General features: G+C 37.8%; 2 protein-coding genes across 5 annotated transcripts; one reads left to right on the top strand and one right to left on the bottom strand.

Annotated features, from left to right (window-relative positions):
• The first annotated feature begins 1,041 nt into the window (after positions 1-1,041).
• afdnb (afadin, adherens junction formation factor b) lies at positions 1,042-15,461 on the top strand. 4 transcript variants are annotated; one of them, XM_079633528.1, is made up of 25 exons: positions 1,074-1,195; positions 1,266-1,417; positions 1,887-2,079; positions 2,155-2,264; positions 2,590-2,744; positions 3,632-3,693; positions 3,799-4,004; positions 4,083-4,228; positions 4,313-4,407; positions 5,152-5,414; positions 6,143-6,286; positions 6,378-6,573; positions 7,986-8,077; positions 8,296-8,370; positions 8,871-8,936; positions 9,023-9,096; positions 9,215-9,333; positions 9,490-9,687; positions 9,760-9,830; positions 10,083-10,241; positions 10,822-11,493; positions 11,833-11,908; positions 12,008-12,056; positions 13,708-13,826; positions 15,370-15,434. In XM_079633528.1, the coding sequence occupies exons 2-24, from the start codon at positions 1,277-1,279 to the stop codon at positions 13,817-13,819; spliced, it is 3,474 nt and encodes a 1,157-aa protein (XP_079489654.1). In that variant the 5' UTR covers positions 1,074-1,195; positions 1,266-1,276; the 3' UTR covers positions 13,820-13,826; positions 15,370-15,434. The 4 variants fall into 4 exon arrangements, with proteins under 4 accessions (XP_079489652.1, XP_079489655.1, XP_079489654.1 ...); XM_079633526.1 differs by having other exon boundaries at positions 1,042-1,417; positions 15,370-15,461; XM_079633527.1 differs by lacking the exon at positions 15,370-15,434 and having other exon boundaries at positions 13,708-13,844.
• On the bottom strand, positions 12,954-22,896 carry dusp23b (dual specificity phosphatase 23b). Its single transcript, XM_079633542.1, has 3 exons — positions 22,606-22,896; positions 15,782-16,059; positions 12,954-15,699 (listed from the first exon to the last, which is right to left on the bottom strand). Exons 1-3 carry the CDS (start codon positions 22,649-22,651, stop codon positions 15,511-15,513), a joined length of 513 nt encoding a protein of 170 aa, XP_079489668.1. The 5' UTR covers positions 22,652-22,896; the 3' UTR covers positions 12,954-15,510.
• Positions 22,897-22,998: the final 102 nt, after the last annotated feature.

The following is a 22,998-nucleotide window of genomic DNA, read 5'->3' as shown; positions in this document are numbered from 1 at the left end:
AATGAATTGGTTTGAGTAGGACAAACTTAAATTAAACGAGTTCAGTCAAATTAACTTTTACGAGTATTTTCTTTTCCTTTCAAGTTCACAGAACTGATATATTTTAAGTAACCTGAACTGTTTCATTGTTTTGAGTTTTATGAAATTATTTATTTTAATTTAGACAAACTTAAGTTTAACTGAAACGGCTGGGATGTCTATTTTCCAGCATGCTTTGCCGATGGCACTCGAAAGGGAGAGTAAATGGTAAAATTAAATGTAATATAATGGGGGGTTTTGCGCAAGATTAATGTTAATTGGGAGATTTTGTAGTGATTAATGTTTTGTTATGCTAATTTAGAATAATTTAATGTTGGTTTTAGTTATCATCATGGTGAAAAGTGGTGCATGCAGCTTGATTTTATTGCGCTCATACAGCAAGTGCTTCTGTATAACATACTATTACTAATATGTTAACAAATTTGTATGATAGCAGATTAGCTTGTTAAAGTAATAACAGCCTTACTTGTTACCCCCCCCCCCCCCCCCCCCCTCTTTCTTATGTATATCCTCATGTATCCTCATCCTCATCATAATGTCTATATGTATTTCAGTGTTCTGGGTGATATAGTCATATGAAGTATGTTAGTGTTTCTTTAAGCTGTTTTATATTCATGCTGATAATTCACATCCAGTCATCCATGAAACTCACTTTTAATGAAGAGATGCGAGACACACAATTATGTTAATTAATACGTGGTGACCTATATATTCTCTATTATAACGTTATACGTTAGTGTATGAATCTGAACAAAAGGATAAATTCATTGCATTCATTTTTGGGGCTCGTTCAGCAACACCCAATCTAGTTCTTCTAGTTCAGAAGAGCTATGCAGATTGTGTCATTTCTTTCACTGAATTTCAGTTTACTAAATGTATTTGACAAAAAAAATAAGTTTACAATCATATGGGCACTCAAACTAGAGCATTTTATTCTCTAAATTAAGCTTGAATGGCCAAATTAAGACCCTCCCCGTTTTCTACGTCAGTGTTGCTGTAGCCATTACATTAGGGCATGATGGGAAATGAGGTTAGCCTTTCAACTGTTGTGTGTTAATGGGACAAACAACCCTGAACAATCAACCATCAGTCTGAATGTTAAACCGGCTGGGGAAAAAAATCAGTGCCAGGCATTTGACGTGAGAATAGTTTTAAGGTTAGTGAACCTCAGCAGCTTTGACTGCGAAAAATATAAACTATTAAAAATATCTTTGTGATAAACAAAGCTTGTCAAGCTATGAAGCAAAAGCGAAGGAATGCTCTTGATTCGGACCATGGCGCTGAACGGGGTCCAGAGGAGCGCAGGAGACTTCAGGAGAACATTCGACAGTGGAATTCAAACCGACTCAGCCTGTTTGAGATCACGGATCCTGATGAGGTGAACACTTTTTTTTTTTTGTAATGTTAGAACTACTGTACAATTTTACACTTTCAAACTATTCAGAGTGGAAATATTTATTGGGTTTTTTAAGTCCTATTAAGTCCCCCCCCCTAAATTTCAGTAGGAAAAATAGGCAAAAAAAATGCATGTGAATAGCATCAGATCATTTGGCCTTTGAAGAATTTGCTGATTCATACTGCGATCTTTGACTTTTGGTAAATCTATATTTTGAGAAAGAGTTTAGATGTGAGATTGCTGGGGACTTTTTCTTTGGAGAGAAATCTGAGAAGTAGAGTTAGCAAAACTCTCCACGTGTTTCCATTTAATATCATTGCTGTCAATGATAATTTAGATATAAAAGAAACCGAATTTTGTGAGTTTTTAATTTTTTATTATTTCATTTAGTTTGATTACAGTGTTTCTGTGTTCACAATTGAAATGATGTGCGTCTTTTTTAATTCTTTAGGACTCTGTATTCCACGGAGTTGTTCGTTTCTACCTCCAAGACCATATTTCAGGGAACTGTGCCACCAAATGCATTTGTATCTCAAGCTCCACTACCACACAAGAGGTCATTGAAACCCTGCTGGAGAAGATTCAGTGTGATGAGACACTAAATCCTTTCCCATATTCATTATTTGAGGTCTTAAAAAATCAAGGTGAAAGCAGGAATTTTACTCTTGTTTTGAAACATTGCATCTTCTTGCCAGTCACTTAATATTCTGTGTTTTTAGAGGATAGACAACTGGACCTTTCAGAAAAGCCCTTGGTGGTTCAACTCAACTGGAGTAAAGATACAGAGGGCCGATTTGTCTTGAGGAATGACACTTCTGTATCTTCACAGGTTTGCTGACTCACTGTCATTCTACTAAATCAAATATAGTAAAAGTTAAATTTTGGTAACATTTTATAATACGGTTTCATTTGTTAACATTAGTTAGTCAACATGAATTAACTATTATTCTAAAACACATTAACATAGATCATTTTATTATTTGCTAATATATTATTTAAAAAATCTATCTGTTGACTTTACCTGAGCTGACATTAAAAAATAATGTTAACAAATGTTATTTTTTTGTTCTGTATCAACTAATATGACCTTATTGTAAGTGTTACCAATTAGTTTTGTATCAGGATTTTGGAGTGAATTAAACACTTTTTTTAAGAATGGCTGTCTGGAAAATAAGGAAAAAGTTGGGGTAATCGAGAATTTTAAAAGGACATTATCAAGGAAAGAGAAGAGTAAAAAGAAAGAGACGAAAAAAGAAGTTTCTCGCAGTCACATGTCGAAGAACGATGTCTCTGAAAGTAAAACGAACAGGTAGGAAATCTTTTTGTTGTTGACCACAGCATGACAATCTTAACGTAAAAGATTTTTGTTCTAGAAGCATTTGTGATCCGTTTGAGGTGGAGTGCTAAAAATTAAACTTATCATAAAGATTTAGTATATAAAAACCTAATTTGTTTATTGTTACTTTAACTGTTTAAACTATAAAAAAAACAGGCATCTTATTGAGTGTGTGCAAATATCCATATTATAAAAGGTTTTGTAGACGCCAGTGAAAATATCACAACTTTAATGTTACTTTAATGTGATCAGTTGGTTGAACCCTGAAAAGCTAGCGAATGTAATGAAAAGTAAAAAATGTATATTAGAAAAATATACAAAACACTTTGTGAACGAAAGATTCTCAAAAACCCTTATTAGCAAATATCTTATGTCAAAATCTATATTTAGGTTTCTGTGCCTATAATAAAACTTAATATAATACAATAACAATATCATTAAAATGTCACCCTAGATGCTTATACGTTAAAAAGGTCAACACTGTAAAAAAAAATAAAAAATTGAGTTACCTGGTTGTCTTAAATTTGTCAGTTAATACAATGAAGGAGATTGGTTTAATCACCAGAAACTCAAAATATTGTGTTATCTGAACCACATGAATTATTAAGTTGATTTTACAAAAGAAAAAATGTTGTAATTAAAAAAATCATGAAAATATTTTTTTTACAGGGAAGGTGATATAAAATCATAATAAGTAATTATAAATTCTATCAACTGTTTGGTGTTTTTTTTTTAAATGTTTGCCATTTGCTGAAATCAGTAAATCCTTCCAAACTCTGTTTTAAGAGTATATCCCTGTTAAAGCAACATTCATTATCCCAAAAAATATAGTATTTTAGAATTTTCCCTTTTCATTACAGCAAAACACAAGACTTGAAAGTGAAATGGAATCTCCCAATCAGCATTTCTTTAAAGGAAAAAGGTACATTTGTTTATCCTGGCACAATAAAATAACTCTGCCTGCACAAATACACAATTCTCTGCACTGCAGGTCATTTGTGTTTTACGTCATTGATTTCTGTTTCAGATGAGGACTCTTTCGTGCGCGCTGTGATAAATGACATCAACAGCTCCACGGTTCACTTTAAGCTCTCGCCTGCATATGTGTTTTATCTGGTTGGGCGATTTTTAACCAGCCAACCCGGGCAGAGGAATAAACCTCAACAACAGACCGAACAGAGACTCTGCATTATATTTGACAAGATTGTGAGCTTGATTCAAGACATCATTGAGGTAGATTCAAAAATCTATTATTACTCCATGACTTCAAGATCAAATTCCCTGATAATTGTGTCTGTGTTTCCCGTTTAGAAACAGAGGAACATCGCGGTGGCTCTTGCCTTCTGGATGGCCAACGCATCTGAGCTCCTGAACTTTGTCAGACGGGACAGAGATCTGTGTCCCATCACACTCCAGGCTCAAAACACTCTTGCTCAACTTGTGCAACAGGCTTTCAGGTATGATACAAGCGTCATTGTTGTGATGTTTGCAGCAAGGGCGATGTATTTTGACCGTTTAATGAAGCGTTAATGTTTCCTCAGGTACCTGTCACATTGGCTTCAGGTTGATCTCGAAAACCACTTGCCTGCATTCTTTGCTGATGTAAAAAAGGAAACAGCTCAGGCAACAGAAATGGGTAAGCCCACATTCTTATTTATCTCTTTTTTCAAATGCAGTTTAATTCAAGTATATCTAGCGCATTTCACAATACATATTGTTTCAAAAGCAGCTTCACAGAAAATGCATGTTACAATCAGAAAGTATTGTGGTTAGTTAAAGGAGAACTCCGGGCAATTTTTAAGTTAATCTTGATCGTTATACCTTTGTGAGTACTGTCTATAGAAAAAAAAAAAACGAACCGGATTGGTGCTTGCAACACGGAGCTGCTACCGCTAATGCCGAGAGCTCCCACTCAGCTAAAACGGCAGTTATGGGGGAATATTCATAAAGAGTGTTTTTGTGCCTCTTAACAGACACAAAATGCAATTAAAATGTCTGTCCAACATTAACAGGGTCCTTACATGACAACAAGATGCGTTTAGCAACTTAGCCATTGTTTAAATTCACCTAAATAGTGTTTTAGACGGCTAGCTGTAGTCTCGCGCTGAAGTCCCGTGGGAACTCCCGTTGTAGCCGGGAAAAGATATTGTTGACTGAAGAGTGAGGCTAGTTCTTCGTCTGTATACTGTTAGCCATAATTCATAGTCCAGAGCCCACAAATGGTGCTCAGTGAACTTTTAGCATTGTGCAGTTGAGCAAAAAACAACCTTAAGTTGCTTCAGATGATAAAACATCTGGATTAAAGATGGTGACATTGCACATGGTTGTGTACGGTATAGCAAATGAATATTTTGTTCTGTTCTGAATTGGGTTTTTTTAGAAGGCGTCTTGAACATTCTCATAAAGACCATGAGTTTGCTCCGAAGGTGTCGGGTCAACCCTGCTCTGAGCATCCAGCTCTTTTCTCAACTTTTCCACTTCATGGGGGCCTGGATCTTGAACCGGTTCACTGCACCGGGGTCAAAGCTGTGCTCTAACTACTGGGGCAAAACTCTGCAGCAGCGTCTGAGACACATAGAGGCCTGGGCAGAAAGACAAGGGCTGGAGCTGGCTGTTGACTGCCATCTCAGCCGTATAATCCAGGTAGCGTATCTGAAAAAAGATGATGAGAAATACACGACGCAAAATGATGTACACTCTTAAAAATAAAGGTTATTTATTGGCATCTATGGTTGTGTGAAGAACGTTTAACATCCTTGGGACCTTTGCCAAATTCTTTATACAGTCTTAGAAATAAAGGTTTCAATGTTTTTTCCCCCAGTGATGCCATCAAATAACCATTTTTGGTTCCCTTAAGAAACTTTCAGTAAACTGTTATTCAAAGAACCATTATTTTTTCTTAGTGTGAAGAGCATTTTGATATTTTAAAGGCCATTTTTCCACTATATGGAAGATTTTGTTCAATGAAAAGGTTCTATGGATGATAAAGGTTCTTCATGGATCCAACACTGCCAAATCAAGAACCTTTGTTTATAAGAGTGTGCATGGTGTAGTTACAAATAGTTGTTCAATTCAGAGTAAGACAGGAACCGTGTCTTTGTGGAAGTTTTTCTGGTGATTAAGGGATAATACAAGACTTCTTCATTGTACCTGTTAATTTTAGGGTGAACTATCCCATTAAAAACAGTTAGCTGAAAAGGGAACTAAAATTGGTTCATGGCATGGCTGTGAAACCCCCTTTTTTGGAACTTTATATTTTTAAGAGTGTTTTTTCCCCCCAAAAAAATGTATTTAGATCTTTATCAACATCAAAAGATCTGACCCATCCGGGTTAGGATAGCTATTTCCTTAAAAATGCTGCTTCTCCTCAGGCGACGATGCTCCTGACCATGACTTCTTACTCTACACGCGACGCTCTGATGATTCAGTCCACATGTTACAAGCTGAACTCCCTACAGCTAAGAGCACTGATGACCAAATATCACTACGCCCCAAATCAACCCCACTTTCCACCCGTAAGTGATGGAAAATGATAACTCACACGGAAATCAAAACAGGTATGCATAATTGTTGTGATGTCCTACTGGAAGAGTTTGTCATTCATAGGCACTGACAGAGCGCGTAGCCGCCTTGGCGGAGACCACAACAGACGTTCTGAGAAGAGAGGGAGGAGATATCCGACTGGAAGAGGAACTAGAGCTTCACCTGCCTTTCCTGCTGCCCGAGGACGGGTATTCATGTGATTCCATGCGTGGCATTCCCAAGGGATTTCAGGAGTTTTTAGAGCCCATCTGTCACAAAGGTACTATTCAAGACAAGTACCTTTATTTATATAGCGCTTACAATGCAGATAGTTTCAAAGCAGCTTTACAGCGATAAATAGGGAAATAAGGATTAATGATGCAAACAGAGTTCAATTGGGCTATAAAGCAGCTCTAAAAAGACAATACTGTAATTATTCAGCTAAGGACAGTTCGATGTTGATTCAGTTCAGTTCAACTTGTAAAGTTAATCAATTAATCAGTTAATTTCAATTCAAAGCAGCTCTGCAGAAAACAGTGTCATCCAATGGTGTCGGTGCAGTCAAATCAATAATATTGCTAAAGCATTAAAGGATATTTTTTTTTTTTTTTTTTTGTCAGCATTTACTCACATTCATGTAGTTCCAGACCCATAAGACTTTGGTTAATCTTTGAAACACAAATTAAGATATTTTTAAGTAAACCCGAGAGGTTTTAGTAGTCTTAGTTAATGTTAATTTCAACATTTACTAATACATTTGTTTTTAAATGCAAACGTTGTGTATGCTAATTTGGGTAATAATGCACTGTCAACTACCAAACAAACAAAAAACATTTGTATTTTTAACTAATGTTAACAAATGTTAATAAACGCCACAAGAATATCACTCGTTCATTGTTACTTTATGTTAGCTATTGCATTAACAAATGAGACCTTATTGTAAAGTTTTACCATAATTTTATGGCAATATAATATCAGAACTTATTTTATCTGTGAAATAAGATGTCTTAAGATATATCCACACTGATATGTGCAGAAAAACATATAATAATGGCATTGAAAAGCTTTTACTTTATCATTAAGATAAACATTGTTATGTACTTCATTTACTCACACTCGTGTCGTTCCAAACCCATAAGACTTTAGTCGGATCTTCTAAATTTTGGTTACCTGTACAAAAAGGCTAGGAAGACTAGGAAGGTCATAAAGATGTCGTAAAATTAATTTTATGAATCGAGTAGTTTAATCCAAGTCTTGTGAAGAGACACAACCACTTTATATGATGAACAGATTTAATTTAGGCTTTAATTCACATGTAAACAAAGATACATAGAGTCCATCACATACTGTATGGCAAATATGTTAAATACTTGTGCGTGCTAGAACAAACCGTACAGTATCTGGTTTGCATGTTTGAGCTTACGTGTTGTGCCCTGTGTGTGTCAATCAAGGTTTGGTTACCTGGACTTTTAATGGAGGGACAAAAATATTTCAGGTTTCATTAAAAATATTTTAAATTTGTGTTTCAAAGATTAACGAAAGACTTACAGGTTTGGAACGACACGAGGGTGAGTAAATTTTTGGGTGAACTATCATGTTAAAAGTCAATACATAGACTTAGCTTAAAATACATACATCTATTCATTATTTTTTAATGGTTATCAAAAACTGATGAACTTGTGAATTTTCTAGGTCTCTGCAAATTAGTTTCTCATTCCATCTGTGTCGGGACTTGGACCATTTTCTTTGGCCTGTCAGATTGTTCCACAGAGTGTTCAACTTGGGTATGTTGCTTATTTACAGATAAAACATAAATTAAAGTAAACAATTCCTAAAAATTGCTAATAATTGAGGTAGTAATGAACCTCGTCCTTATACATCAAGTACATCTGTACTATGGAGGAGCTGTTGATGCATTAACTGTTATTCAGTTTAAGCTTACTTAAAGATTTTCTCCATTAACTCCGAAACATCTTTATACATGTTATGTTATCAATATTAGAAACCTGATCCAGTGAAAATAACTCTAAAGAAACCTTTGCATGGAGGAATGGGAGTGAGCATAGTAGCTGCCAAGGTAAGACTAAATTCAATTAATAGTCATTTTGTAGCAATTTACAATAAGGTTTAATTAGTTAACATTAGTTAACTACATTAGTTAACAGTTGTGTCTGTTAACATTGGTTAATGCACTGTCAACTAACAAAACAATGAACACAAAAATGAACCTCATTGGTTCTTGCTGAAGCTCAAACGTGCTGCATAACACGAGAATGAAGTCTCGCACGTCAAGCGAACATGCTTGAGCTTCCATTTATCACAACTGATGTGTTTGATGAATGCTTATATCTGAATGAAAGCCTAAAATTCAATCTGTTCATCAAAAAAAAAAAAGGATCAAGTCTCTTCAGAATTGGACTAAACCGCTCAATTAATAATATGGATTCGTTTTACAATCTCTTTATGACAGTTAAGAGTCAACGTAGTAGTTGCATAGCTGTCTATGAAGGAACAGAAAGCTCTCAGATTTCATCAAAATATCTTAATTTGTGTTCCATATAACATTTATATATTCAGGGGGCTGGACAGGAGAAGCTTGGCATTTTTATCAAATCTGTTGTCCAGGGAGGAGCAGCAAATGTGGTCAGTATCTTTGTGCAAAAAACGAAAGCATGAGCCATAAATGATCCTATTTGCATCATATTATTTACTATTGAGTTTTGTTGAAGGATGGCAGACTGAATCCAGGAGATCAGTTACTGAGTGTGGATGGCAAAAGTCTCATGGGAGTGTCACAGGAAAGGTGAAATATTACTTAATTATTTAGTATGATTTAAGACTCTTATTTGTGTATGACAAGGCATGACAAGGTCTGATGCACATTTAGAAATGAAAACTGATTTAATAATGATCATTTTCAGGGCTGCAGAGATAATGATGCACACTGGATCAGTTGTAACACTGGAAACTCTCAAGTCAGCAGCTGTATATTACGGGTTTGAGGGAGTATTTACCCAGCCGCCACAAACAACGTCTAAAGGTAGTAAATATTATGCACATTTAATTACAATAATTATGCATTAACCCTTTGAAACACTTAAATTAAAAATCAGTCATTGTGGGAGCAATGTTTGTACAGCCAATATATAATCTATGGTTTTTAAATATTTGCATGCGTTTGTTTCATGTTTGTTAGATCATGATAATGGTGGACAGTCAAAGCAGAAGTCCAGTGTCTCTGATCTCTGTGACCGTGCCGAACCATCAGATTCTGGTCCATCAAGACCACCAGGAACCTTTAGAAACCAGCACTCAGTCAGCAGAGCAAACACAAAACAAAACCAGAAATTGCTCAAGAAGAAACTGGAGTATCGTTCAAATCCCAACCTGACATGTGAGTGTTTATATTTGCACATCATTTTTTGTTTGTTTTTGGGTTGTTAAGCTCTATTTCTGTTTCCGTCAGATACGCCTGTTGATCCAGTTCTCCATGAAAAGATAATGCTATCTTTATCCACTGACAATTTAATGGATTCTGTGAGTATCATTGATATATTATTTGATAGCCTATACTATTATAGTTTATTTATTTATTTATATATATATATATATATATACTGAATATATATGCATGTATGTATGTATATGTATATGTTTATTTTATTTCAAATAATATTTTTATGGTATTGGTGTGAGTTTTAGTTAATAATAATAACCCTAGTACGGATACATGTGTTTGCTCTTTTGACCTCACTATGTTATCTCATATATTTCTATATCTCACCCCAGGTGAAACCCAGAAACACTCTTTTAAACACAGAAACTTATCACAGAGAATATCTGACCCTGCCAGCATCCAAACTGCACAGCAATAAAGTACCCGGAACCACAGAAAAACCTCAGCATATTTCTGCATTCTCCAGGGATCTGCAAAAGATCAACATTATGGTATTTGTGTTGCACTTTTATTGCCATGTTTGATATTTGTGCTTCCATAATCTTTTCATCAGAAGCAAAATAACTGTGTGCAGATAGAGGAGACCGGGGCTAGTTGTGATACACACACACACACACACACACACACACACACACACACACACACACACACACACACACACACACACACACACACACACACACACACACACACACACACACACACACACACACACACACACACACACACACACACACACACACACACACACACTATATTAGTGAGAACATGGCATAGACCTAACTTCCATTGATTTTTTATATCGGGTCAATTATATTTTATTTGGCCTAACCCAAACCCCTGCCTCTAAACCTAAACACACCCATCACAGAAACATGTGCAAAACACTAGATTTAAAAATAAAAACGTGTTTTGGCCGATTTACAAGTGTAAATGTCTTTACTAGTCAGTTGTCATAATATTTCACTATATTTCTCTCTATATATATAAGTGTGTGTGTGTGTGTGTACACACACAAATTAATATTCTATTGCGCCCACATTCACAAAGAATAACTGTTGAATCTCACAGAAACAGGCACATTCTCAAGACAATCTTTGGAGTACAGAAAAAGGACGCCCTCTTGTGGACAGATCAAGATACTTGAAGAAACAGCAAGAACTGAGCAAATGGAACAGCTTTACAACCATAAGCCCAATGGATTCCAGCTTGGGACACAAAAATGGACTCTGGAAGATCCCGACAACCACCCAGTCCGTCCCTCTATCGCAGCCGAAACGAATGGACGTCCCCTACTCGCCACAAGCCAACAGTCTTTCATTTAGCACTTTCCGCCAGCCTGCGGAAACCCAAACGATGTCTCCAGCACACCATCGGTGCAATACATCACCACCTCAAAGACCACAGCAGGTCCTCAAGAAAAAAACTGTTGTCTTCCACTCATCTGTGAAGACATCCCAGAATAACACCGCCTCAGAACGTTTAAGTGCTAATCTTGAGCAGGAAGTGGTCGAGAAGACTAGTAAACTCGCTACTACAGACCTGCTGGGACAGGAAGTGCAGCATCTGCAGGCTAAAGTGTGGCGCACCCTGGAGGAGAGTGAACGTCTGCGCAGACTCTCTCTAGAGCTGCAGTTCCAGAGGAGACTAGAGGAGTACCAGCACAACGGGGATGAAGATGAGGATGACGAGAGTCATTCCGGGGCAGAACGGAACAGGTTTCAGACAGGAAGTGATGTAGTGGTGAGTTTTCTTACTGTATGTGTATGAAACATCAGAATAACAAAACTACTTAAAGGGATAGTTCACCCAAAAATGAAAATTAGCTCATGATTTACGCAGAGAACTCGGTTGCCCAGCCCTGTTTGTTTGAACCGCGCAAGGCGTCAGAGCTTACGCTTCACTTCAGAGGGCCTTTATTAACCCGCCAGGGTAATTCATGGGCTAATTTAAATTTTTGGGAGATTTTCTCTTTGAATGCAACCGCAATAAAACACATATGAAACAGAGGTATTAAAAACATCACACCACATACCGAGAGACACTTAAACACTAAAACACATGTTATTAATGTCATCCTAGAGTAACTGTGAGAAGAAGGAAAGCGGGGCTGACCAGCAGAAGGAAGGACACTTTTCTCAAGAGGAGAGTTTGAAAGGTATTGGACAGTATTTCACTGACAATCACGGATTACTAGGTTTAGATTACTTGGTTTAGACTTGATACATTTGTCTGACATTGATTTCTGGAATTGCAGATGGAATCAAACATGAATCTATGGGATATGACATGAAGTTCTCTTCTAGGTAAGTCTCAACTTCAACTTCATAATTCTTCACTGCAATTCAGCTTTTTAACTCTCCAAGATAGGGGAGAGTGTCATTTTCATTGTTTACTTTAGTCAATATTTCTCAGATTGTGTTTATTTTAATCATAATTTAATGACTTTTCAGTTCAATTTAACCCCGTAAAGCCTGAAATATTAAATGATAGTCTAAAATGTTTTGACTAGTTCGAAGTGGAACAGTTTATAGTACCTTTTAGACAAAATATTAACTCTTTTCCTGCCATTGACGGAATTTTCCGGCAATCTATGTTTTCAGTGTTATACGGTAGGGGGCGCTATTACACATCTACTGAAAGAGTACAGAATCTCCGGATCAAAACACAAGTGAAGAAGAAGCAGAAACCAGGGCTGAATCCGAAATCACCCCCTATAGGGCCTATACCCTCAAATAGAGTACTATTTGAGGGGATAGCCATTTGTAGTGGTGTCTGAAACCATGGTGGACATTATTGAGTTCACTCATTCAATCCCACATCGCACCGCACTATCGAGAGGACAACCGATGTACGCTCAAAAGTTGTTCAATTTCGCTCAGTCGTCTTTATTTAATCCTTCAACTCATCAGTATTAGTGGACTAACAGAGGGAATAGTGAATGAGGGTTTAAGGTGCCATTTGGTACAGGGCCATAGAAGCTTTGCTTAATGCACGTTGTAGTCATTGAAAAAAGTCTTTGCTTTTTTTAAATTAAACTTAACCACATTCAATTATGGATTCAAAAAAAAAAGAGAATGAATGAACAAAATATTTGGGGGGCGATAAAAGTTTTGTGAAAATCATTTAAAAACTGGCGGTGGCTAACAAAAATGCTGGCAGGAAATTAGTTTTATTTTATTTTAAAGTTTCCGTTTTTTGTTGAGTATCATATTTGATACATCGGGCTTTTATGGCTCATATAGTTTGATAGTGAGAATATGGAACTCACACTTGAGGAAGAAAAAAACAATTTTATTCAGAGCAAAAATATGCAATTTGGTATGATATTATATGGTCAAAAAGTAAGATTTTCTGTTAGTGAGACCTTTATAAGGGTATAATACTTGATGTATATAAATATCAGTTGTCACTTTATAAATCTGCCAATAATATGTCTTAGTAACATGATATTTAAATGCTTAGTTTTATGATCAAAACTGTAGTTTTAAAGCATATAATGCAGTGCAATACACTGATGATTGAGAGACGAACAAATAAAAGTTATTCAAAATCCTGATGGATAATTTTTGATACATTTTAACATGAATTTTACTGTATGTGTGAACTACTGTATGTACAATCAAGTAAGGATTCAAGCCCAGTAATGAATTTATAATTGTCTTAATCTGACATTTATGAAAATGATTCTGAGATCCCAGTTCAGTTCTATCTTTACTATATCATTAACTGTTGTTTGTCATTGTGTTTTATTGTTTACTTGTTACCCAGAGTTTTTAATTATGATGGTATTGATTTTTTATTCTGTAGGACAAAACTCACAAAAAATGTATTTAAATAAGAATAATGATCATTTTAAAATGTCTATTCTAACATAGCCATTGTGACATCTTTTTGTTTCACACATTGGTTATTTACAAAAACATGTAATAATCTGTTTTTTTTATACTGTTACAGTGAAATGGATCACAAAAGCTTCAAAACACAGCGAGCCCCAGAGAATCTGAGCTTTAAGGAGCGTCAGCAGCTGTTTTCTTTGGAAATGGTCGCTTCAAGTAAAGTGTCCTGATGAAAAGGCAAACCACTAAGATACATTTTTTTCTGGAGGCTACCATCATTTAGACAATCTGGTGTCTTAAAGGGCACCTATTATGACATTTAAAATGTTCCTAATGTTGTTTAGGGAGTCCCCAACAACAGTTTTACATGCATGCAATGACAAAAAACACTTTTGTTGTCGTATAATATGCATTTATTTTTACCTGATTTGCTCACCGACTCCCAAATGAATCGTTCAACGACTCATTTTTCAAACCCCTCCTCTGCGCGACGCTAATCTGCGTTGATTGGTCAGATGACCCACCAGTGTTTACATAGATAATACTTATTGTTTAACACGGAGTACAATGATGCTTTTATCAATTAAATTGTGTTATAATAATTATTATAGTCCACTGCTTTGTAGTTTGTAGTAAAAAACTAAAAATAAGATAAAGAATTTAATGTTATGTTAGCGAGCATAGCCCAGAGTTCATATTGTAAAAGCACAATCAGTCTTTGTTTGCGTTAGCCCGATGCATAAACGTTTTTACAAAAAAAAAAAAAACGTTACGTTACTACGAGGTATTACTCTATTCTTTAAGACAACTCCGAAAACAACGACAAACACTTCACATATCTCAATACAATTGCCATTGAAGACCTAGAAGCTAAACGGTGCTTACACAACAAACAAAATAATTATTAAGCATACTACATAAAACATAAAAGCAACAATTATTAATAACACTTACAGGTTGTGATACGGAGGAGGAAGCTGATGCAAATACACTTGGAACTGAACCTTCCTTCAATATCAGCCGGCTCGCGAATCCAAGTTTGATTGCATTTAAGTTGGTAAAGCAATCGTCTTGAAAATGGCGCGAGTAAAGCACAGGCTCGGACTATACTTCTGTGGTATAGTTGTATGAATTGTAACCACTTAGTCTTCAAATGCTCCTCCTTGGGCAGATGAAAAAAGGTTTGCTTTTGAGTCGCACTTCAGAACACAGCGTCTCGTCGCCATGATATTTTCCCTGGCCTTGGAGCGCAATAAGTGGGCGTATCGTATTCAAATAACTTGACAAGGTGACGTCATCTAGTCAGAGAAAAAGCTTCGGTCTTCTAACGATTCATAAAAATGACTCTGAGTCGACTCTTACTTTTGAAAGACAATAACTTTATATACGGTGCACTTTCATATTTCAAACTTTGCAGGATGTTTTTGTTCACTTAGATCTATGTTACACACTACATGAAAGGTAAATTTCAAAATTCCATAATAGGTGCCCTTTAAAAAAGCTAACAAGGCTGAATAGTTCATGATTTGTTTCCAGATCCTCCTGAACCGCATGCGAGTTTTAAAATTGTATAAGATAGGCCACTTTTTCATTTCAGTTCCTAAAAAGGTGGCATAGTTTATCTAAATTCACCACTGCTTTTCACATTCATATAAATATTATTGTGAAACTGTGAAAGTGCACTGTCATATAAATATACCATAGGAATGTATTAATAGTGGAAATAGCAGGATGTTTTAGTGACTTTAATACAGTTGCACTGCTTTTTCATGTTTTTCAGTGATAGCAACCTGTACAGCCTTGTCCATAAGGTCAAGATCATCAAAAAATAAATACATACATTGGAAATAAATAATTCTTTATTGCTTTATATAACATTATTCGTAAGCATCTGCATCAAAAATATAAACATTTGATTATTTTACACCTTATTTTGTTGATGAAACTGCACCACGATTTGTTCCTGCTCTCGGGTTTCAATAGACCCTCGGCGTATGCTTCTTATCTCATTAATGGCGTCGATTCCACTGATCTTCCTGTTCTTCACCAGGTAGCAGGCGAGCATCGTCCCCGTCCGACCAAAACCATGCAAACAGTGCACCGCAACAGCCTGCCAAAGTCCAGTAGACAAACACAGAGATGCTTAATTATACATATTTGCAGAACACAGATGTGCATGAAGACTGTTTTACCTGTACTCTCGCATTGGCGTCCTCCACTATGGACAAGAATCTTTTGATCTGATCAAACGTGGGGGCGCAGAAGTCGTGAATCCTGATGTGATGAAGGGTGAGGTCTGGACAGGTGTCGTGGTAAGGAGGTTTGCGCTCGCACAGGGTCACCAGGTGCTTGAAGCCGTTGTCCAGCAGGTACTGATAGTGGGCCGTCATTCGTGGCATTGCCAGTCCTGCCACCTTACCAGGGTCCACCCAGGAGAAGTTTGGAGGTTGTGCCGAAGCCATAGTTTTCTCTGTTGTGTGAGACAACAGTGTAAATTAAAACATTAGTTAGCACTAAATAAGGCCCACTGTCGCATATCTGCAAGATTGTCTCATATTTACACATCTTTCTGCTAGAGTGCTGTTTGGGCCAGTTATTATGATTAAATCTAAAACCAGAACCATAAAAATAAATACAGTTAACTGAAATAAAACATGAAACTGCTTGCAAAGGCAAGATTTCGCATTTTTGTGTAGTTTAACGAAGTACTAAAATAACTAAAACAAATAAAAATGAATAAAAACTAAATAGAAATAAAAATGACAGAAACATGCAATAAAAATGAATAAAATAAAAACATTTCAAACATTTGCAGATGGTTTGTCTTAAAGAACATTAATGCATTACCATTCTGATACATTGACTTGTATACGAGCCTGTATAATTCACTCTTTCACTTCTTCTGAATCAGTTTCTGGTTCAAACATGTATGGCTGAATTAAACCAGTATTTCCATTTGCTATTATGCCATGTTTACTACAGTAAGTTAACCGATTGGATCTCTGGGCTGGTGTGAGTGAGTGGAGGCGGGGTAATTATTTACCGCTATTAAATGAAGCATTGTTGTAGAGTTGCATTCAAGGTATTTTAAGGTATGGAGACATTTTTTTTTTCACAGGAAAAAACATTTAAATATGTAATTTTGCTGATCAAAGTTGAGTTTTAAAGTCTCCCTGTGGTGAAAAAAGTTTTTAATGTTATTTATGTGTGGTGTTTTTAAGATTAGCCTTTTGCTTGATGTGTTGCAAATGTTACACAAACCATGTTCTCTTTCAAACATTCACTCGGTATCTCACTATGGGAAACGCCTCTGGGCGTGAGATCCTGGAAGCACCAATCACACCACGTCTGTCAGTTGACAGACCAATCACGACAGTGATGCGGGAGTCCCCCCTCCCTAATATATACCACTGCCGGGTGGTCCCTACTTCATTCTCGATCTCTTCCCCGTGAAGATTAAATAGGAAGCTATGCTTTATTAGCAGGACCTGTCTTCAAGATAGTTGTTTAACTGTTCTGAGACGAGCCGTTAAGGTACGTCACCGAACGCAGCTGTTTTGTTAGCGGGTCTTTTTAGATTTTCACTGTAACAGTGATTTTAAATTATTCTGGTATACTAAGAGAATTAACGTGTTATGGCAAATTCTCTTATATACTCCTTCTGAGTTGCACATTGTGTGAGCTTGGAAAACTATAATTTAATATGGCAACGACTAACGTTAGATCTGCAAGCTGCGGACCAAAGGCAGAAACTTCACGGGGATCCTCATCCGTTGTGCATCGCATGCCTTCGGGTGAGACACGCTCAAGCAGGCCTCGCGAACCCCCGAGTGCTGTCCTCACTGTTCTCCCTTCCCGTCAAGGGTGCTAGAGAGAAGAGTGCGGGTCGCGGCCACTAACAAGGGAGATCCCTGCTTTTCTCCGCCACCCACGGAGGAGAATAAACAGCCCCCTGCGTCATGCAGCTGGGGCGTATTTATGGGCGAAGTCTCCCCCCCCCAACTACCTCCTCTCTTTGGATATTTTACGGATGTAAGAGAGGAGGACGATGATGACGACGAGGCCATCACTCGTCTGTTGGAGGAGGACGGAGAGGAGGATGACGACGATGCGATCCTCCTGCCAAATCCCTCCCGGCCTGACAGCGCGATATGCGAAGGTTCACCCTCCCCAGATCAGGCGGAGCTAGACCTACTGGAAATGTGCCGGAGGGCGGCGGCAAAACTCTCCATAGAATGGCAGTCACAGGAGACGGAGAGAGATCTCTATGACGGAAAGAGACTGCCGCCACGTGCTCCATCAGCTAAACAGCTCATTCCAGCGTGCGTTTCAGAGATGAAACGTTTCTGGGATAAGCCTTTTTCACACAGGGTTCCTGTAAAAGGATTTTCTAGGCTGGATGTCGATAACATGGAGGAGTTAGGGATGTCAAATTCCCCTCCGGTTGAGTTGTCAGTTGCACATCATCTCCACCCTGACCGCAGGGCAGCCTTTTCCTCGGCTTCAGCTTCACTGCCAGGACACACTGAGCGCCTAACAGCCTCGGTTTTTCAGAAGATTTATGGTTCTTCTGCACTGGCAGTAAAGGCTCTTAATGCCACCTCTCTCAAGCGGAGCTTATGGAAGAGATGGGGAGGCAAATGGATGTTGGGACACCAAACCCAGCCCGTAGATCTCTTCGCCCCTTTTCTCTGGCGAGAGACGGTGCGCCTATGGGTGTGGATGCTCTGGCACACCAGTGGCCAAACGCACTACTGTACGCATTTCCTCCACTGAGTCTGATCTTTCCAACTTTAAGAAGGGTAAGAGAGTACGGACAGAAACACTATAGGTCAACACCGCTTGTATGCAGGTTTATGAGAGGTGCACGGCGTTTGAACAGGGTTTCAAAGCCTTTGATTCCGCCGTGGGATCTGTCTGTGGTCCTTAACGCACTATCTACGCCCCCTTTTGAGCCTATAGAAAGTGTGGAATTAAAGCTCCTTTCGCTAAAGGCTGCTTTATTATTGGCTCTTTCGACCGCAAAGCGGGTTAGTGAATTTCACGCGCTATCGGTTCATAACTCCTGTATGCAGTTCACTTTGGATTACTCGAGAGTAACTCTCAAAACGAATCCAGCGTTTGTGCCTAAAGTTAGCGAGTCAGCTCTCGCATGTAAACAAGTGGAATAACTGGCTTTCCATCCGCAGCCTTTTTCCTCGTCAGAGGATGCGCGGCTTCATTGCTTGTGCCCTGTCCGGGCGTTGCGTCACTATGTGGACAGAACGAAAGCACTAAGGAAGAGTAATCAGTTATTTGTTTCATGGGCTGATTCTCACAAAGGGAAACCTATTTCGCGTCAGCGCCTGTCCCACTGGGTAGTGGAAGCTATTATATTAAAGGACAAGTTCGGTATTTTACACTTAAAGCCCTGTTTACAGATCGTATCTGATGAAATAGAACGGTTAAGATTAAACTTTGGACACATGCTCCTGTCCCGAGAATTTTAGGTTTATTTAGCTTTCCCCCCCCCCCACCCCCACAATGGTTGTCTATGTGCACTGGCAGATTCCTTCCTAAAACACATTAAACTTTCGTTTACAAAGACGTGAAACTCACCGAGTGGTCAGGGGTGTTCACTGATATGATCCCAAAAAAAATCGCTGAAAAAGATGCTTTCCAACAGGTTTTATCGTAGTGTTTGTCCACCTCCATTGACTTGTATTGAATGTGCTGTGTGAGGTACGATATTCCTCCGCCGCTTCTTCTTCTGCTTCTTCTGTGTATTCAATGAAATGCCAGCGGTTTGCTTGCAATTGGCAAAGGTGCATTATCGCCACCAACTGGTGTCTATTATTCAAGCTCTCAACGGAAGAATCTGGGTGTGACGCGTTCGGCAAAATAGGTCCACAAAAGCTAAATAAACCTAAAATTCTCGGGACAGGAGCATGTGTCCAAATTTTAATCTTAACCGTTCTATTTCATCAGATACGGTCTGTAAACAGGGCTTTAAGTGTAAAATACAGAACTTGTCCTTTAAGTTATAATGGCATGGGTCTCTGTCCTCCGGAGGGGCTGAGGGCACATTCTACCAGAGGTTTGGCTACCTCATGAGCACTGTTTAAGGGCGTGTCAGTTGAGGACACATGTGCTGCAGCAAGTTGGTGCTTCGCCTCACACATTTGTTCGATTTTATAGACTGGATGTCACTGAGCCATCACTAGCTCGTTCTGTCCTAAGTGTGTAAAAAAAATAAAAATAAACATGTGTGTTTATTATTTACATACATCACTGAGTTGGTTGACATGCCTGCTTCAGACAGCATATCTGCAATACGGGAGTTGTCTATATCCCATAAAATATATAGACAATATATAGATAATCCCCGAATGTTTGAAAGAGAACTTTAGGTTACTTACGTAACCCCGGTTCTCTGATAACATGAGTGAGGTATCTCACCACACTTCCCTCCATGCAGTGCATGGAGAAGAGATATGCAGAGAATGAAGTAGGGACCACCCGGCATTGCAATGGTATATATTAGGGAGGGGGGACTCCCGCATCACTGTTGTGATTGGTCTGTCAACTGACAGACGTGGTGTGATTGGTGCTTCCAGGATCTCACGCCCAGAGGCGTTTCCCATCGTGAGATACCTCACTCATGTTATCAGAGAACCGGGGTTACGTAATAACCTAAAGTTCCCGTTCACCATCTCAGAGTCAGACAGCTGCCTTTTAATAATCCTTATCCTTACAAAGGCTTTGAACAACTTATAGTTCATCATAATATACATCACGTACATAATTCACCCGTTATATTGCTAAATGTACCCGTTTTTTCATATCAACAGAAAAATACATCAGGATAATATTGATATGCAGTTGATATGCTAAAGCCTGCCCGCCTGCAAGGTAGTTTGTGACGTCAGAAACACCAGAAAATCTCAGCAATGTTGTTGCCTTATGAATTTGCACATGATTTTTCTTAAAGCATATTAAAAACACCACAATAAACAACATTAAGAACTTGATTTTCACCACAGGGCGACTTTAAAAGATTCTGTATTCTGTGGCTCCATCTAGTGGGCAACATTAACATCACAGCTTGGACCCCTAATTATAAGATAATCCTTAAACGTTTGTTACAGCGGTAAAACATTTAATTGTAGTACAACTTGAGTCCGGTTTAAATTTATGAAATATGTTTGTAATATAAGGTCAGATGTAATAGTTCAATATACAATGTGGCAGTTTAATTCTATAGCATATTATTATTATTACTAACCTATATTATTATTACTTTAGCAACCAAAAATACAGAATGAGTATAATATAGTTGCAATATAATAACTATGAATAAAATTGCAAATAGTAGCCTATAGCATAAATTGTAAAATATTATAGTCAATAAAATAAAAATAGTTCCTGTAGCTCTGAAAGTAAAGGATGACACTAGCAAGTCAAAGGTCATTGAGTTGATGATTAGATGGATAAAATGCATAGGCTATCTTAAATACAATGTGAAAGACTTGCAGTTTTCTCCATTTGCTCCCGTGTAATGACCTTGCATTCAATATGAATGATGAAACAGTCTCTAGTATTGTTCTGAAAATACTGTATCCTATTTTTTTTCATCCAATTTTCATAAATGTTAAAGATAATTATAAACCAAATATTTTTGTATAACCTCAAAACGCAAATGATCCATTTATAGCTTTCATATATTTAAATATAGCCCAAAATACTGCCTATACACTAGCGATATAAGCTACACAAAGAAAAAAATCTTCATTTAAAGTGCTCAAATTTATTTAAAGCATCATAGTCAGTTTCCATTAAAACAAACATAACGTGGGCGTGGCTTGCGAGGCGAGAGATGAAAAGCTAAAACTCTCCCTCAAACTGCGTAAAATATGCCTACATGAGAACAGAGAAACCACCCAGTCCACTAATGATACTAACATTTCGTTTATTCGTGGAAAATTGTATTTGACGAATCTGCCGCCTCATGCTGGGAAGCCAGGTAATTGTTTTGGGTGCACGCGTATGTGCTGGTGCCATGCTACTTTGACGGTGTGGGTGGGACAGTGGGAGTGGTAAGTTACAGGTTAATTGTCACAACGAGCGAGAAAGGTTGATTTGAAGCTCCGGGGAATCACCCGTTTTAGAAAAACGCTGAACAGAGGAACAAAAAGAGACCGGCGATAGTAATAAAACCAGAATCAACATTGGCTCGGTTATTTGGAGGAGATTTGAAATGTTGTAACGGCGACGCAGGGATGGCGTTTTTACTCAGCAGGTGAGTAACGTTAAGATATTTTGTTAAACAGATAAATAGCTCAAATTCATTGTAAAACATTATCTATTGTGAAGGGTAATTTAATTTCACCATTGTTAGCTGTGCTGGAATTTATTTTCAAGGAAGTAACGTTACCGTGTAAAGTTAATGGTTATAGCGAGTACGTTAACATCTTCAGCCAGTCTGCTTGTGATCCTCCTAACATTACATCTAAACTAATTATACTATAGCCTAATAGTGAATGTTTAGTTATGAGAAAGAACCATATTCATCTGCTGAGCCACGCAGAACCGAAACACAATCAAAACAATGTTCTTCTGCATCTGCAAGATTAATGCAGTTTTCTTTTAACCGCTAACTTAGGTCAGGGGTGGCGAACGTCGGTCCTGGAGAGCCACTGTCCTGCAGAGTTTAGCTTCCAACCCTAATCAAACACACCTGAACCAGCTAAACTGTGCAGGACAGTGGCTCTCCAGGACCGACGTTCCCCACCTCTGCGCTAGATAGTGTAACGTTACCTTTAAATAATGTTTAATAATAATGTAATAAATAATGTGCAATTTATAATGCAGAATATTATTGTATTTTTTATGCAATTTTACAGTTCAAATAATATTATATAATGTAACCACAAAAATATTGCATTGTATATCATATATATTATGTCACGTTCTTGGTGCAGGGTAAATGAATCAAGTATTTTGATTGCAAACAGAAGTAGGCTAATTTTCTCTGTACCTTGTTGTCTAACGTTATAGTTCAGTGTTGACTCGACGTGGTCCATATCCGTCCACTAAACGGTTCCCTTCTGGACACCCTGATAATCACACACTGCTTATGTTCTCTAAATCCCAATGCATCGATCAATATGTTATTTTAGCAAATAAAATGTCGTATCTCTGGAACTGAACCCTGCTCGACAGCTGTCGAGTTCGACCATTAGTGGCACACGTTACTGTAGTCTGCGGCATGCAGGCTCTTCCTCCAGGGGGCGCTCAAGGGCCGCAAAGCCGTATCCTCCATTGAACCATAGAGAGCCTAAGGTCGGAGTAAGTGTTTTGTCTTTCTGGAAACATTTATTTTTATGAAAGATGAATCACTTTAACTATAATAACCGCAACTACATGTAGT

The sequence above is a fragment of the Phoxinus phoxinus genome (genome assembly GCF_949152265.1).
Source record: "Phoxinus phoxinus genome assembly, chromosome: 13".
Taxonomy (NCBI): domain Eukaryota; kingdom Metazoa; phylum Chordata; class Actinopteri; order Cypriniformes; family Leuciscidae; genus Phoxinus; species Phoxinus phoxinus.
This window is presented reverse-complemented; position numbering and strand designations above follow the sequence as displayed.

What these genes read in the sequence shown, in the direction of transcription:
- dusp23b (XM_079633542.1), bottom strand. Translation starts at nt 22,651, where the DNA reads ATGGACCACGTCGAGTCAACACTGAACTATAACGTTAGACAACAAG. An exon ending in CTATAACGTTAGACAACAAG is followed by an intron (nt 16,060 to 22,605) that starts GTACAGAGAAAA and finishes CTCACACAACAG; the next exon opens with AGAAAACTATGGCTTCGGCA. An exon ending in ACGCCAATGCGAGAGTACAG is followed by an intron (nt 15,700 to 15,781) that starts GTAAAACAGTCT and finishes GGACTTTGGCAG; the next exon opens with GCTGTTGCGGTGCACTGTTT.
- afdnb (XM_079633526.1), top strand. Translation starts at nt 1,277, where the DNA reads ATGAAGCAAAAGCGAAGGAATGCTCTTGATTCGGACCATGGCGCTGAA. An exon ending in CTTGTGCAACAGGCTTTCAG is followed by an intron (nt 4,229 to 4,312) that starts GTATGATACAAG and finishes ATGTTTCCTCAG; the next exon opens with GTACCTGTCACATTGGCTTC. An exon ending in AGGGAGGAGCAGCAAATGTG is followed by an intron (nt 8,937 to 9,022) that starts GTCAGTATCTTT and finishes GTTTTGTTGAAG; the next exon opens with GATGGCAGACTGAATCCAGG.